At 51.9% G+C, this 16,268-nt stretch overlaps 1 protein-coding gene across 1 annotated transcript; it reads left to right on the top strand.

Moving 5' to 3' along the window:
- Nucleotides 1-12,078, top strand: RAB17 (RAB17, member RAS oncogene family). The gene is made up of 6 exons (XM_037396672.1): nt 1-3,566; nt 8,507-8,666; nt 10,068-10,219; nt 10,658-10,783; nt 10,993-11,086; nt 11,582-12,078. Exons 2-6 carry the CDS (start codon nt 8,510-8,512, stop codon nt 11,686-11,688), a joined length of 636 nt encoding a protein of 211 aa, XP_037252569.1. The 5' UTR covers nt 1-3,566; nt 8,507-8,509; the 3' UTR covers nt 11,689-12,078.
- The last annotated feature ends 4,190 nt before the right edge of the window (nt 12,079-16,268 follow it).

The following is a 16,268-nucleotide window of genomic DNA, read 5'->3' on the forward strand; positions in this document are numbered from 1 at the left end:
ATCTCAGGGGTCCAAAAATGCTAAAGCTGAGGCTAAGCAGTTAACAGTTTGGGAGCAGTACAAGGTCTTCATGTTGTTTCAGCATTATGTGAGCCTCGATGGAGATCAGACCTGCTTGCGCTGGGCTGCCGGCACAGACCACGCTAGGGAGCACACACAAACCAAATGGACAAGCCAAGGAGAGCAGGAGAAACAAATCAGGGGAGAAAAAATAATCTTCCCATGGGCAAAGCAGTGGCAAAGCTGAGGTTTTAGTCTGTTTTCAGCCTATGGTAGTGCCCTTATTACCAAACCCTGCTGCCGTTTCCACCCAACTGCTCTTCCCTAAGCAAGGGATGATTTACAGCGCTCATATCGATGAGCTAATGCTTCCTCACAGCAATTAGAGTCAGGAGGAACCAAGTGCAACATAATCACTGAAAAAAGAGTCCGGGAGCTCCCAAACTGCTCCAGAAAGTTCTGTGTCCCTGTGCCTCCTTTTACTCAGGGAGAAGGAGAGGCCCTCCTGAAGTTACACAGCAGGCAGAGCCAGAAATACAGGATTATTGGAAGTATTCTCACACATTTTCTCTAGGAGTTTTATTTTGACCTGTTCTGGCATTCCTGTGCGCTACTGAAATATCGCAATTTCCTTCACTGTTAAAAAAATCAAAGAAAAGGCTGAGGTGGAACAGTGGGAGAAGGTCTACAAGGGGGTTCCAGATGCTCAGATCACACATTGCTAAGCTAGAATATTTGATCCCTACCACCCACATGGCCAGACCTCTCCTGCAAATTCTTGTGCATAATTACATCAGGCAAGCATAAAATTAAATGCAACTCCTAACCCTGGAAAAACAACCTATGCCCAGCTTTTACCAATAAACTTTGTTTCGGGTAAGGAACCCTTCATTGCACAAGCGCAGCTGAGCAAGGTGGATCCCTAGCTTTGTGCAGGTCACTCCACGTGCTCTACCAATCCAGTTTTGATGCAGCTACAATCTTTACTTGCAAACCACTCACTGCTGGAGGAGGTCTGGTCCTGAGCATCCAGGACAGCAAGATATTTGCGTGCTCATGAAGCGGGCAGGCAGACCAAGATACTGTGCAAAAAAGCTCTGGCTCCCCGACACTGCAACAGTGTTTACCGCAGAGGTTCACATCCCAGTTGTTGGCAGAGCAGAGCCCCCCAGAAAAAAGCTGGCTGTCCAGATGTAATTCCAGAGGGAGACCCCAGGCCATCTCTCTCGTCACCCTCCCTGATTTGTATCTACTTGGTTGTCCCGTTCAGAAACGACAACGAGGAGCCCGCATCGCCGTTGTTTGAAATTGTAGATGAGCTGTGCCCTCTAGTGGGGTCTGGCTCACCAGGAGCCGGAGAAGGGCTCGTCCAGGAGGCAGATGCCCCAGCCCATGCAAGGGGCACGCTCCCCTGGGGTCCAGAGGACTCAGGGGCATCTATACCAGCCAGGCCATAGCACTTTGTGCAGGCAACTCCTTTACACCACTTCCTTTTATAAAAGACCTTAACAAAGGCATCCAAGACGTAACATCTGCTTGGGCAGATAAGACTGGTATGAAAATAACAGAGCATGAGACTGGTGCTTACTGCAGCAGCACAAATTAGAAATGAAGTTTCCCTTAGCAGCTACAAGGCAACCCTTTCATAAGGCTTCAAAGCCTTCCAGCCGAGACTGAGAGCTTAATTTTCTGTTAAGAATTAGAGGCTTAGTTTAGGTGCGTGATGTTACCGCGGTTTGTAGGTCCAAACCAGCAGGTAAATGGGAACAGACTGCCTTTGAGCATCACTCCTCACTGTGGGCAAGGAATCTGTGGCTGCAGCAATCCTAGCCTAAGGTATCCATGCCTCCAGCTCTTCCCAAACCCTGAAACACCTTTCTATCTCTCTACTGTGCCTGTGGGACTGTTCACAGGGTCATGGTGAGACTCCTGCTGAAGAACTGATCTATCCGAAGCACTGGAGAAAAAAATAAGGTTTTAAGTCAGCTCATTTTACAGCACAACCATGTGAAAAAAGTTATGGGAGAGGATGGGAGCACATAAACTGTTTCTGTGCTGAAAAAGCAATACCAGCCTCAGATGGTTTGGGCTTTCATAGGGTTGGTAGGAATAGTCTTCAAAAGATCCCCAAATCCCGTTCTAGCTTCTGCAGAGCTGATGGGAATAGACCTGGGAAGGTAAACACTTTCCTTCTGGGAAAAAAAGCTGTGTGCAGGGTAAGATCTGCTCTCAGGCTGGAGGTGTACGTGGGTATACTCAAGCCAGGTTTGCTGTGACAGTGCAAATCCATGCATGGACACACTCCCGAGCAAAGGGAAACACTCATTTGGCTTGCAGACCAAAACCTTTCATAGTGATACCACTTGGTGCGGGAACCACTGCTGCATGAAGCCTGTGCAACTCTCAGGCATCTGTACATGACATTTCATCATAGAAATGGGAAGTAATTGAGCTGGAGCAGCCAGGCCTTGGAAGTCACGAGACATGCTCTTCTTTTCAAAACTAGGATGTGCTCTTTTAAGCTTGCTTGTAGGGCTCCTGCTTTTCACCCTGCTCCCTGTAGCTATTAGGACTAGATTTTGTAAAGTCTGTTTCACTTCCAGAAAACTTTAGGAGCTGTTACTTGAAGGAAAGACATTGCCTATGACAAGATGAGTGACAGAAATACAAAAACTATCTTAATTTAGATTTTTAATTATCAGATCTTCCTCTCCTTACTCCAGACCTGTTATCCCAATGCATTAACTTGCTGTGATTTCATTCTCAAGCTATTAGAGCTTTAACAAGAGCAGCCTTCTCCAAAGCACCAAGCCCCAGCTGCCTGTGGTAACAAGCCGTTCCTTTAATTAAAGGCAGTAAAAGCCTAAAAGCTCAGGTTTTGCTCTCTTTGCACTTCCCCAGCTCATCTGCTGAAGTGCTTCGCAAAAGAAGCGGGTAGGCTGTCACCTACCAGCTGGTAAACCAGCCAGCTCCTGAAAACAAATTGCCCCGGCAATCCTGTGTCCAAGTTATCCGAGCCTGTACCCTGGCACCAGACCAAAGCCAGGTCTAACGTGCGTCAGCAGAAACTGCCGTACTATAAAAACCCAGAGAAGGCCAGATCCCTGGCACGCCGTGGCTCCGGCCAGCCCAATACCAGCCCTCCCCTGTCTCAAACCCCAGTGGTAGGCTGTGGGCTGCTTTCACTCCCCATGAGATCCTGAGGCACGGGGAAAAACCCACCCACTCATTCATCCATCTATCCACCCACCCACCTTCAAACCCCAGTATGCGAATCGGGGGCGGGGGGGCGGGAAGGAGGGAGTATAGGGGGCATGGCCAGCGACCCCGCTCAGTGTGACAGCAGCCCTGTGGTCCCAGCTTGCCTGGCTTGCCAGCAGGTCTAAGGTTCACTGATCTCCGGTCGGTCGTCTCTTCCCTTTGACACCACTCCCCAGGAGCTGCTGGCTGGTTTCGCTTTTATCCACCCCTGGCACAGAGAGGGTTGGGCAGCTGGAGGGGGCCATCGCCCCACCACCCCTGACACCACGGACTGGAGCACTGGGAGGAGAGCAAGGCTTCAGAAGGTAAAGGCATCCTCTGCCGGGGAACTCCATCAGGGCAGGCCCAGCCCCGACCCACCATCTCCAAGGTGCCTTTCCCAGACAAGTTCCCAGAACTGTCCTCCTCCCACGGGGAAGCAGCCCCGCACCCCAGCTGCAAAGGGGATTCCAGCAGGGAGGGCAGCACTGTCCTCAGTGGCTCCCTGCCCAAAAGAAGAGATTTTAGGAAGACTTAGGAAACCCTTTGTCCTTACCCCATCCTCTCCAGCAGCCGAAGAGCTGCTGCGAAGGTCTTAGAGCACTTGGTCTCACCCGCAGCCCAGGACAGTCTCTGTTTATTGCTGCGTTACTTCCCCAACCCACTCTGGCTGCACAGTTATGACCCTTATTCTCTTCCCCTTAGCTTTGAGGAGAGCTGATTGCATTGAGAAATCAGCACTCTGTAAATCTGACAGTGTTTACACATTAAGTCCTTGCAGTTGGGATTTTTGTATCCCCCGGTAACCTTGGCTTAAGCGAATTTTCTAAATGGCCGTGCTGCTACGCTAGCGGTGCGAGAGCTTTAGTGGGTAGGAGGAGGCTCCCAAAAGCAGAGGAATGCTTTGAGCTGAATGCTAGAAGTTAATTGGGGAGGTAGGTGCATGATCACTCTTGGGGTGGGGTGGGGGTGTTGGGGGCAGGGAACAGAATGGGGTGAGACACCTAAATCTGAACAAACCTAAAGCATTGTGTCCAAAAATTACAAGGCTAGATACTGCAGACTTACATAGGTAGCATTGGAGTCCTGTTTCACCCCACCCCGAAGGAGCTCATTAACTGTGGTTCTTGTTCACTGCTGCACCCCTGCAGAAACTCAGCAAATGTCTTCAATGGTTTTAGGATCTTCTTAGATCTTGTGGTTTAGAAAAGCTTAGACATCAGTTAAACATCATTTGACTTAAATATCATTAATTTGCCAGGAAGTTAAATAGTCTTAAACAACACTTCACAGTAGCAATTCTTTTCTTTTTTTACTGTTTTCTTTGGAAATAAAAAGCTTATGCCCCAACAATAAATATACCAGGTCCAGACCCCCATCCCCACCGACCCCTTTCCTGGTTAAAAATACTGCAGAGATACCTACTGGTTGACTGGCAAAAGCCAAGCCCTTGCTGTTGCATTCCAGTGCAAATATCTACTTTGCCACCTCATGTTGCTGTATTTATGCCCATAAAACATGAGTTTGAAAGGATGCCCCTTAGATAAAGTCCACTTTCCTGCTAATTATAAACAACTGAGTCACTCTCATAAACAGATTTGTCAGGTTCCTTCTTGGAAACAGTGAGAGCAGGCAGTTCAAGTGCAGTATCACTGATCTGGTGCTGCAGCTGTACCCAGCAAACAGATTACCTTTAAGTTGATTTACATTAAACCACTGGGCTTTATAGAGGAAGCTGGTTAACGCTGGTTGGAACTGCTTCCACATACCCACCCCGTTGCCCACGGGAAGGAAAGGAGACATCGAGACAGGGGAATGGGGATGTATGGCTGAGAACACGATTTCCTCCATTAGGAAGAGAGAAATGATCTGCGTCATGGCCATTTTGGTACGCATGTTCTAGGTAAGTGTAAGATCAGTCAAGCCTGCCCTGAATATCTACTGCTAGACACAGTGGTCTCAGAATATTAAGCTGCGTCTGGAGACTAAGTCCACCAACATGATTTTTACAGTTGAAGAGAAGTTAGTCTAGGCTAATCTCTGGCTCTTTATACTGAATCTGAGTAGGTTCAGCTTTCCTTGCCCCTTCGGTGTGGCCTTCAGGCACGAGGACAGGACTTGTAACACCACAGCTGTTGCCCAGGCTGCACCCTAAATTGCCAAGTTATTCTTTACCAGGATCAGACTAAAAAGTCCCAAAATCCAGCAGCTAAGCAGTCACAGTTCAGGTAACACCCCAACCTTTGAAAGCCTGTGCAGGAACATTTGCCAAAGCCATTTTGCACAGAAGCATCAGTGACTTCTGAGTTTTGAGTCTGTAGTGAGATAAATAAAACTTATTCTAGTCAGACTGAGAGAAGCTTCCTGACATTCAGGTGCACTTTGCTGGATCTTAACTCACAGAAATCAGTAGGAAAGTTGCTTTAAATGCTCCTCCTGGATATGCTCAGTCATCCCAGGGAAGTCGGGGTTTTCATTTGAAGAAGGAGCTTCTGCTTCATTGGCAGCACAGGTGCTGGCTGAAAGGACAGGGAAGCTGTTTGCTGCGAGGCAGCAGCACCATTATCTGCACCTAGAGCAGAGACTGGTGACCCTGCTGGAGCAGCATCCTGGATTTGTGGAGCTGACTGTAACCCTAAGCAGAGTCTTGCCAACAGGCTCTTCCCCAAGGCAGGGAACAACCACAGAAGGGTGACTACCAGCCACGTGAGAAGTCTGCAGGACTTTTGCCAGTCCCTTAGCCAGTGAGCATGGGGTTTTACTCTGTACAGTCCATTTTCAACAAAAAAAGGATGAAGAAAACAGTTTCCCCTAAATCCTATTTTCCATTGAATCAGAAATAAGCCACTTGTTTTGCTTCTTTGCTGTTCTCCTCAGATTGAGAGAAAGACTCACTTTCTGCCTCAACACAGAAATTGTTTCAAATGAGCTTTGGAAAAACTCCCCATCTCTAATAGGTGCTTGCTAGCATGAAAAGTTTGCAAGGAAATTTCTGTCATTGCAGTAATTCTCAGGCGAGCTTTGTTCCAGCACCAATACAGCCTTTTAATGTTAAACAGAGAGGATCAGAGTGAAATAATGAGAAACTGAGTTTAATATAGGCAATCTTGGGTGTTTTTCCTGCAGCTTCTTGCTTCCCTACAGAGTTTTATAGTTTATCACCTACGGTAGCTAACGTAACTGCTCAGAAAGGATAGAAGTCTTATTTCCAGGCCTAGAAAGAAGCAAATATATGTAATTAATACCACAAGGAGCACCCTTATGCTGTACCGCAGGGTTTATCTTTTTCCTGCTTAAAAAAACCCACATAACCCACCCCTAACTAGCTGTTCTGCACAAACTGCAATCCCACTTTTCGTTGGTGGGCTGTATGAGCTAGGGGAGGAGATTCTTAACTCTGGTTTTTAAGGGGATGAAAGCCCATCTCACTAAGCAGAAAAGCCACCTGCATCTAAAGATACAGAGCTGGGTTCAGCCAGCACCAAGGAATGCTCTTAATGACAACCTGCTTTGATAACAGCTCAGGGAAGGGAGAAGAATTAAAGGTCTGGAGCCTGCCAGATTGCAGGGGGAAGACAGGCAAAATAAAGGAGACACGTGGCATGAGCAGTGTGCAGGACAAGAGGCTTTTGTCAGACAACAAGGGAGCTGCAGACACTTTCCTGGCCAGGACATTGCTAAGTGCCGCTCTTACGTGCCCTTATAAAGGTACTTCTTGCTCACCTGCAAGTTCTGCATGCCAAACTCCTGTGAGCCCCAGGTAGAAGTTGGAGTAATTGCACCAAATCTTCATTATAAGTCTTGCAGGTCCCTGCTCTCTGGCTGACTAGAGCTTTCCTCAAAAACACGTGGAGGGAAGCACCCCAGGCAGGCACTGTTCACACCGGCACGGGAGGCTCTTCATCTCGCATGGAATAGTGGTGAGAGGATCAGGACACACAGGCAGGGACCAGCAGCAGGACACAAACATTTCAGCATCCTTCACAAGGCTCCTCTGCTGCCTTTGGGTGTTAGAAGATTAGAACTTTACAGGAGGCACACCTCATCTCTGCACGCAGCAGTTATGGGCTTGCTGGTGGCATATTTCCCCTTTGCCACTGCATGTGGGATAAACGCATGCAAGTGCATCATCTCATGCCCTCTCCTGCTCAGTTCAACACTCTGTGACCCTTCATCTTCAAGCTCTGCATGAACCTCCCTCTCTCCTACATAGCTCTCCATATGAGCAGAGTATTTTTGGAGGAGGAGCTCTGTGAGGAGGAGCCAGGGCAAAGCTTTGGCTAGCTGCGAGGCGGTGTTATTCGCCACCCTGCGCTGACAGCTCCCACAGACAGCAGGGCAGCATCACTTCCTTGAGCTGAAGGCTGGGAGAAGGGGACACGTGCCACCCAGGAGGGCTCACACCGACCATCCTCTTCCCAGGGTATGTCCAGTGCTCTGCAGCATCTCTCTTCTTAGTCAGGTTTGAGGCAACCACCATTATTTTGGGCCATGCTCCCCCACCATCCCTGGTCACTGTGCAGCATAGCTCCACCCCGAGTGATGCACAGTCACACTTGGTGGTGCAATGGTCATGAGGGCATGAGACTTCATGGGCTAGGTCTGCCTGGGCTTTCTTAATCTGTGGTGCAGGAGCATATGCCGTCTGCTACATGTGCTGCTGACCCCAAGGATGCTTGAGTCAGGTCCTCTCACTGCTGCTTTTTCACCCTGGTGGGTGACATGCTGACTTGAAGCGGTGCTGCCTCAAAGCCCAATCCCCGGGCAGTGTCCTTAGCAAGCTGGTAGCAGCATCATCTCCAGGCTGGAGGTGAGCTCAGGTGCGAGTTAAGCTCCCCAGTATAACTTCTAACCGGGACCCACAATAAAAATGGAACATCAGCCTAAGCTCTTCACCAGGACTTTGGTAAAGGGCGCATGCTCGAGAGCAAGGCACACTCATAAGTGATGTCACTCTGCCATTAACTTTCTCCAGCATGTCCTCTCTAAAGGAGATGCATCCAATCTAGTCTCCTTGTCTACATCCAAGGTGGCCTTTTGCATCAAGTTTCTTCCTAAAGATCCCCACCCTCTGGTCGTAACAGACAGTGGCAGATGGTTTGATGTATTGAATTTGATTCAGGATATTAATGATTTTATTCTAGCCTATTTTGAGGTTAAACCCCACCTGCCTTACTGCCACCAGTCAGGAGCTGATGCAGGCGGCTCAGCTGATGGACCTGGGATCACTGCAGATGTACGTTTAACAGAGTTGGTTTCCTTGCAGGGCATGGCACAGGAAGCAATGCCAGGCACGTTCCTGGAGGGGATTCGCCCCACCTACATCTACAAGGTGGTTCTTCTGGGGAGCACATCAGTGGGAAAGTCAAGCCTAGCCTACCGATACGTGAAAAATGACTTCAAAGAGTCACTGCCAACCGTGGGATGTGAGTGAGTAGCTTCAATAGCTTGATGGCTCTGGACAAGAGACCAGGCCTGATGCTCTTACTTGCAGTGGGATGGGATGCGGGAGAACCAGTTGGTACATCTTGCAGCAGCACAGACCCACTTTTGAACATGATATGGACTTGCCCCAGAGCCAGACCTTCCTCTGTGCTGTCATCTTCAGGTCTCTGCAGCCCATTTTCCTCAGTGCCAGGCTGTAAGCAAAGCCACAACCAAGTTGCACAGGTTTGGCTTAGCTCTGCTTCTTGGAGGCAGGTAATCAGCAAACTGAGTGAAACCTGGAGTCCAAATGGTACAGTTCATCTGCACTTTGCATGCTTGGTCCTGTGCTGCCCTTGCAGCTATGCAGACACCCCCAGGAGAGTCTCCCCTGCACATGAGCCATGAGCTGCTCCAGCCTCAGTGTCCTGCTGGAAAAGGGAGGTTTGGGCCTCCAAAGCAGGCAGGACAGCCCAGGAGGCAGATGCCAGCTGTAGAGGACCCCTCAGCACTGCCCAGTGGGTAGGTTCATTCCACCAGCCTGCAGCAGAGCTGAGAGTGCATACCTCCCCACACCCTGGCCAGGCTGCAAGCCCCACGCTCTGCCCCACTGGCAAAGGGGAAAGCATCTGCTGCTGTGCATCCTGCCCTGACAAGCCATGCTGAACAGCCCACATCCAAAGGCAGGCCACATGCCTGCTTGTCCTTTGATGAAAACTATCTGGAGAGCTGCGAGAGTCCTGCTCCCTCTATAACCTCCCTCGGGCTAGCATACCTGCTGGGGTCAAGCTGCCTCCCCTATGCATTTGCATCAGCACAGCTTCCTACAGCACCCAGACATTATAGATGTTTGTTTTACACGTTGTACCTGCATTTTGCCCTAAGGCGGCACAGCAAGCACAGAGGCTGTAGTCCCACATAGAGCCTGAAGAGCTAGCTGGTAGAGGAGAGCGAGGTGCTGCGGGGCTGCTCCCTCGTACCTCTGCCATGGCTCTGGCTGGTCCACAAGCAGCCATCTGCTCCCTGGGAGAAGTGATGGAGGACCCCCTCCAGTGTGAGCCCCTTTTCGGTAGATATTCCTATTCACAGCTCTCAGATCTGAGCCACCAGCAAGGTGGAGATGGCTCTATCTGGGGGCTATTCTGCAAAGCTCAGAGTTATCCGACATCAAAACTGGTGTGCATCCACCCAAGTCTGCTGTCAGGAAGGGCTCCCAGACTGCCACAGGCTGCCCTGCCTTGCGGCACACCGCCTCATCAGTGGTGTCAGCGCTTGTGAGAAACCCATTCCAATTTTTGTATTAGAGCATTGTTACTGGCCCTTGGGATGCGTTTGACCTCATGGCAATGGTTTTGAGCTCTCTGCTTTTGCAAGCAAACGTGCACCCTGCATCTTGCTTGCAGGCTCCTTCTTCACACAGACACTCAATCTGGAGGTAGCCACTGTCAAGTTTGAGATCTGGGACACAGCAGGCCAGGAGAAGTACCACAGTGTCTGCCACCTCTACTACCGGGGTGCCCATGCTGCTCTCCTTGTTTACGACATCGCTAACAAGGTAAGGCAGGAGGTGCTGATCCTGTCCCTGCCAGAACTGTGCCGTGCTGCAGCAGCACTGGTAGGGAAGAGGTGTCCAGGTGATGGTGTTTGTCCTTGGTAGAGCAGAATGCAGCATGCAAGCAATCATTTGAGAAGATGAATGTCCCATCTGGGACATGCCAGGGGCTTTCCCTGCCCATGCAGAACCACGCCACCACCCCAGGGGTGATTTCTGCTGCCATGCAGAAAGGGTACATACCATCCAAGGCTGATTTATCCCTAAAGGAATCAGTTTGAGCTCCAATGACCTGTTTCAATGAGAGAGTAATCAAAGCCTCCTAAACACATTTCTTCCACCCCTGTTGGTTTGGAGCCACCCATCCAGCTTTGCTATGCTCAAGACAAAGGGATTGAATCAAAACGAGATCACTGGATAGTTTTGTCTCCATGTCTCCAGGAAACACTCAACAGAGCAAAGCTGTGGCTGAGGGACCTGGAGAAGGAATTCCTTCCTGATGAAATAGTCATTGCTTTGGTGGGCAACAAGATGGACCTTGCTGCTGAGCGAGAAGTTGCCACCGAGGTGAGCGCCTGTGGTGAGCTCCCAGACCCCTCATCACCCCCTTGCCAGCAAGCACTGGGATATGGCCTAGAAAAGCTGAGAATTTAAAAGGCTTTCAGATACCTCCAGAGTCCCCGTGCAATTATTGACCTGCCATGAAATGCCACAGCAACAAAACCTAAGCAGCCTCAGAGGAGGCTGGGGGAATAACTTTGCTTGTCTCCATCTAGGAGGGAGAAGAGTTTGCAAGGACCAAAGGCCTCCTGTTCATGGAGACATCTGCAAAATCCAACCACCAAGTAAATGATATCTTTATGGCCATAGGTGAGTAGTGTGATGGCTGTAGGTGAGAGCACAGGCAGGTGAACCACAGGCCCCAAACCTCTGCTTTAAGGCTGTAAATGCCTTCACCCTCAAAGCTGACCCCCTTCATTGCCCATACTTGCCACTGAGATCTTCATCCCAGCCATTCCAGCCTGCACCACACCTGGCAGCTGCCTGGGTCACAGCCAGAACAGTCCATGGTTTCTGTGAAGTGTGCCACACCGCTTGGGGCAGAAAGATGGACGGATCCACCCCAGGATGCTCCAACATCACAGATGGATTTGAGGCCCTCTCCCAAAGCCACAATTTTGGTTTGCATTACCATCCAGTCTAGGTGCAACGGTGTCCCCAGAATAGCTGTTCAGGAGAGGTCTAACATGTTTACTGTGGGATGGTAACAGTGGCCACCAGTGGCTCCCCTGAGGTGGGACAGCCATCACATCCTACCCCACTAGCAAGAGAAATGAACAGTTCTCACCTTGTGTTTCTTCCTAGCCCAAGAGCTCCTGCAGCGGGAACGACAGAAGGCATCAGCCCCATCCCTACACGGGAGGTCAACAGTTGACCTGGGGGAGAGCAGGGCAAGGACAGGGTGCTGCTGACTCTGAAGATGGGCAGTTCTGACCTCAGCAGTGGCTGGATGAGGTCTCCAACAGAAGCAATGACAAAACAGGGGGGACACAGAAGCAGCTCAGACCAACCACCACCCCCCCTCAGAGCAACATCAGAGCCCATCCTGGGGGCACAGGGGCCTCTTCAACCCTCTAGCACTGGCTTCATCCAAGAGGTAAAGCACAGGGGTTCTTCCATCAACTTTCTGCTTCCAGAGAGGAGCATGATCTACCAGCACCACTGCCACCAGCCCTGACTGGCAACATCCCCCCACCCCAGCTGCATGTCATCTCCTCCATCTCCCTTCCTGTCTAAAAAGGGAGGGGTTTCTTTCCAGAGCAAAGCAGGTGCATCCCAGTGGCTTTAAACCCAGGCTGCAAATAAAGAGACTATTGCCCTGAAGGTGTTATTTTAATTTTTCCTGACCTGGATGTTAGCCTGCAGGAAGGGGCCACAGGAAGCCTAGAGATGGCAGAGACCAGACCTGGGGCTCCCCTCACCCCACCAGCCCCCACCCAACCTGTTACAGGGATCACAGCCCATACTCTGGAGAAATCACCAGTTTATTACTAATGTAAGAGCCTTGTCTGGTGGTAGAGCAGGGCCAAAGCAAATGCCCTGCCTGCAGCACAACGTAACCACTCAGTTTTTGGAGCATGCCCTGATGGTGATGCCAGCCCATGGGACGAGGCCTGGCTAGGCTGAGCTCAGCCATAAGGCAGCAGACACCCTTGAAGATGCTCCCCATGGAGAAGAGGGGGACTACAGTTCCCTTTGTCAGGCTTTGCGAGGTCAGCTCCCCGCTGAGGACCACCCAGCACCCTACACCAGCTGGGGACGCTGACCTGCAACACTTCCCCAGGCTGAGCCACCCTGAAGCAGGACCAGGTCTCTATCTCAGCAAGAAGGCAGATTTGCTGCCTCCTTTTACCTGAATCCCCTGCTTTAGGGCAGCTAGGTGCTAATTGCCACTTATCCCCTCACCTGCCCCCTCCCTCCCAAGATTAACCCTTCCCTCCCCAAACAGTCCTAGCCCCTCAATGCTGCACCAGGAGCTGCAGACAGGGATGCTGAAGGTCACCCTTCTCTGTGGCCCCTCTCGCCTTCAGACTGGAGATGGAGTAAAATGGTCTGGCTTGGGAATACAGCTTATGAGGGGACATTTGGGGACGTGCAGTGCAATGGAAAGGGCCCTGTATTCTCCCTGAGAATTTTTGACCCAAGCCATGGAAATGGGTTGGCTTTTTGTGACCCCGCCGCTGCTGAAATGAAGGTGTCGGGGGCACTCATGGGTGCCAGCATGATGCGGGGATCCCATGGGATGCACCTGGGAAGGGGAACCCTCTGGGGCTTATTTTTAGGGTGTTTTTGGGGTTGTGGGCTTATAAGCATACTGTGTTGCGCAGAGGGAAGTGCTGCCACACTGCATGCACTGCCAGGGCAGACTGCAAAGCCACGGTGAGCATCAGCAATTTTTGGGGTCACATCCCCAACTCATGCCCACCTGCACACGCACACCCCCCCACCCCCCCGCTGTGTTTCAGAGCAGAGAGGCTGGAACATAGGGATGAGAGGGAGAAGGGCTTTTATTGTTGGCTTCAGCTCAGGGGCTCCGCTCCTCCAGGGGGTGCTGGGGGGGGGCGCAGACTTGCTGCCGGCCAGCCCCCCGAGGATGGGTGCCCTCACCCAGGGCTTGCCGCCGCCCAAACCGCCCCACGGGCCTGATCCCGCGTCCTGTGTACCAGGATGGGTCAATGTCCGGGTCTGCAAGGCAAAAGCAGAGGAACCATCAGGGGGTGATGGGGGAGGACATGGAGGGGGGAACAGGGCATTGCACCCATGGACTGGGGTGAGGACACACCAAGGGAGCAGAAAAGGGGCTTGAGGGGGATAAAAGCTATTGCAAAGGCTGTTTCAAAGCAAGCTTTGCTTCTGCATAGTGGCCCCCCTCACCCCCCACTAGTGCAGCTGAATCTGGGGATGCAGAGGGGTCTGGAGGCAGGGGGATGGTGGGAAGAGTCCCTTACTCCTGTTCTCCATGGAGCGCTCGTGGATGCGGCCGTGGGTGACAGGCAGGGTCAGGCAGGTGAGCAGTAGGCACAGGAGGCAGGCGGCCCCCAGCTTCATCCCCAGCACTCTCTGGCTGCGTGGCTTGATCCCAAAGCCTCCCGGTGCTTCCCACTGGTGCCGCAAAAACGGTGGCCTCCGATGTGGCTGTGAGAGCAGAAAGGTTTGGCTATTGCAGAGACACTCTGCTTGGTTTAAACTCTGGCAGGGTGAGTCCCCCACTGGGAGGGAAAGGCTGCCATGGAGGGGACGGGGTGACTGTATCACTGCTGCCGCAGGGCTACTGTCACCGTCACAGCATCCCCAGACTTGGGGCAGCTTGATCAAAACCTGGGCGTTTTGATGGGGCTGACACCTCTGGGGTAAATATCCCCTGCAAACACGAGTTGTACAAACCTCATGTTCATTAAAACAGGTGTTTGTCCTAGCCTAGCACCTTAGGCCAGGCCTGGCGTTCTTCTTTCTCTCTAGGACCCCCAGTGTGCCCATGAGATCCCACAGTCCAGGAGATGGGGAGAGGGGCCACCACCAAAATGCAGGGCTGGCAGCACCAAGCAAAGGCTGCAGCGGCACAAATGGGTTTTGTTGCCAGATGCTGGGTGATGGATGGACTGTGGCCACCTCTGCAGCCCTGGCACCCACCCCTGGACCCAGCTGCTGATAATGATAACCCGGCAGCACCCTGTAACATGCTTTAGGGCACCGAGGAGATGAGTGGGACATTGCAGGGTGGGCTGAGCAATGGGCTTGATTTCTGCAGCCACATGCAATGAGGGAGCAGGGCAAGGGGGAGAAGCAGGAGAGCTGGTTAAGCAAGATGCGGTGGGGACCCAGCAGCAGCTTTATTTCCAGGGACTTTTGCAAAGGAGAAGTTTGCAGCATGCCAGGCAGGAGCTGGACTGGGCTCCTGACAGCTCAGGTTTGCTGCGGCCACCGACTTTTTACAGTCCCCTTTTGGAAACCTCCCAGCCGGCTGGACAGACACAAGGACACAGACACAGAGGCAAAGCAGCGCTCAGGAAATTATCCAGCAACAAAAGCGTCATGAGAGGGAGAGAAAAGCAGCATTTCCCCTCTGCCAGGGTTGCACTTACCGTGGCGTGGTGAGGCGAGGTGCCCAGCTGCCGTCCCGCTGAGCCAAGCGGCCACCGTCTGAGCCAGAGTCCCCTCTGGGTGCCGTTTTTATGGCCAGTTTCGTGCTGATGTCAGAGGCGAGCCCCAGCAGGGACCAAGCCAGGGCATCTCCCCTCCCCGCTGTCCCCTCTCATCAAATCAGCACAGGGTTTTTTGTGACTCAGAAGAGACCAGCGTTTTATGCTAGCTGAGGCGGATAGCTTGGGAATATGTTAGTCCCTGTCCTTGACCCAGTGTTATTTCAGACAAGGGGGAATTTTCTGCTCCATCACCCTGCCCGTGGGGAGCTCCTCACCCACCGCCCACTGTGGGGGTTGGTGGGTGATGCTGCCCTAAATGCTGGGGTCCTGCTGCCACAAACCTGCTCCACTGCGAGAGTTATGCTGGATGCCACCACCCTTTCTCCTTCAACACCCCCTTGCCAAAAAAACCCTGCTGCTTTAAAGAAACCATACAGAGAAGAGGGGAAGGCAACTTGCTGGGGCATGTGGGCTGGTAGGAATGGGCTTGTCCCCACTGCAGGAGGGCTTCATATCTCCCGTTTTAAATGGGTTAAACCGCACCCAGGGAAAGATTCCTGATGATGTTTGTCCTGCTGGATGTGATGCTGGAGGAGCCAGCTCAGGGCCAGTAGGTATGCAAGCACAGGTGCACCCCCAGGCTAAACTGGAGTGACTGGGACTTGAGACACCCTGAAACAGGGACATCTCTGTTGGCAGGATGGCAAAGACAGCAGCACTGGTGGGGTGTGGGCAGGGGGCCTGGCATTGCCCTGGGACAAATCTCCATCTCATGCCATGGTCAGCTCTGATGCCTGAGCACAGTGTGTTGAGGGACAGTCAAGGAAGTGGCGTGGGACCCAGGGTGGCTGCTGCAGAGGGGCATCAAAGGCAGGGAAAGGGGTGAAGAGAGGAGAAAAAAACCCCACATTAGCCAAGGAAAGCTGGACCCTGAGCTCAGCAGAGCTTTCTCCACCCCAGGGTTGTTGCTATTATTTAATGCAGATTTAAAGCAACCCCTTGATGTTTTGGGCTTGTGTTCCATGCAAGTCAGAGCAGCGCATTTCAGGATCAGCCCCTACTTACTCCCACACTGTGCATCCCCTTTGCCCACCTGGCCTCCCCACTGGGTACCACTGACCCACGCTCATCACACCTCCAGCTCTGTGACCAGCATCTGGCAAGTCATATTGCGGTCCTGTTCATCACCACCTCCCCCTGCTCTGCTTCAACGCCACCGATCCAGCTCCTGTCTACTTTTGCCTGCCTACTTTTAAAGTAAGGGGTGCACCAGCTGGTTAAAGGAGAGGATGGGAAGAGAAAGGAGCCTTTGCTCGAGTGAGCTGGAAGAACAGACACTGCAAAACGGG

The sequence above is a fragment of the Falco rusticolus genome, chromosome 8 (assembly GCF_015220075.1).
Source record: "Falco rusticolus isolate bFalRus1 chromosome 8, bFalRus1.pri, whole genome shotgun sequence".
Taxonomy (NCBI): Eukaryota; Metazoa; Chordata; class Aves; order Falconiformes; family Falconidae; genus Falco; species Falco rusticolus.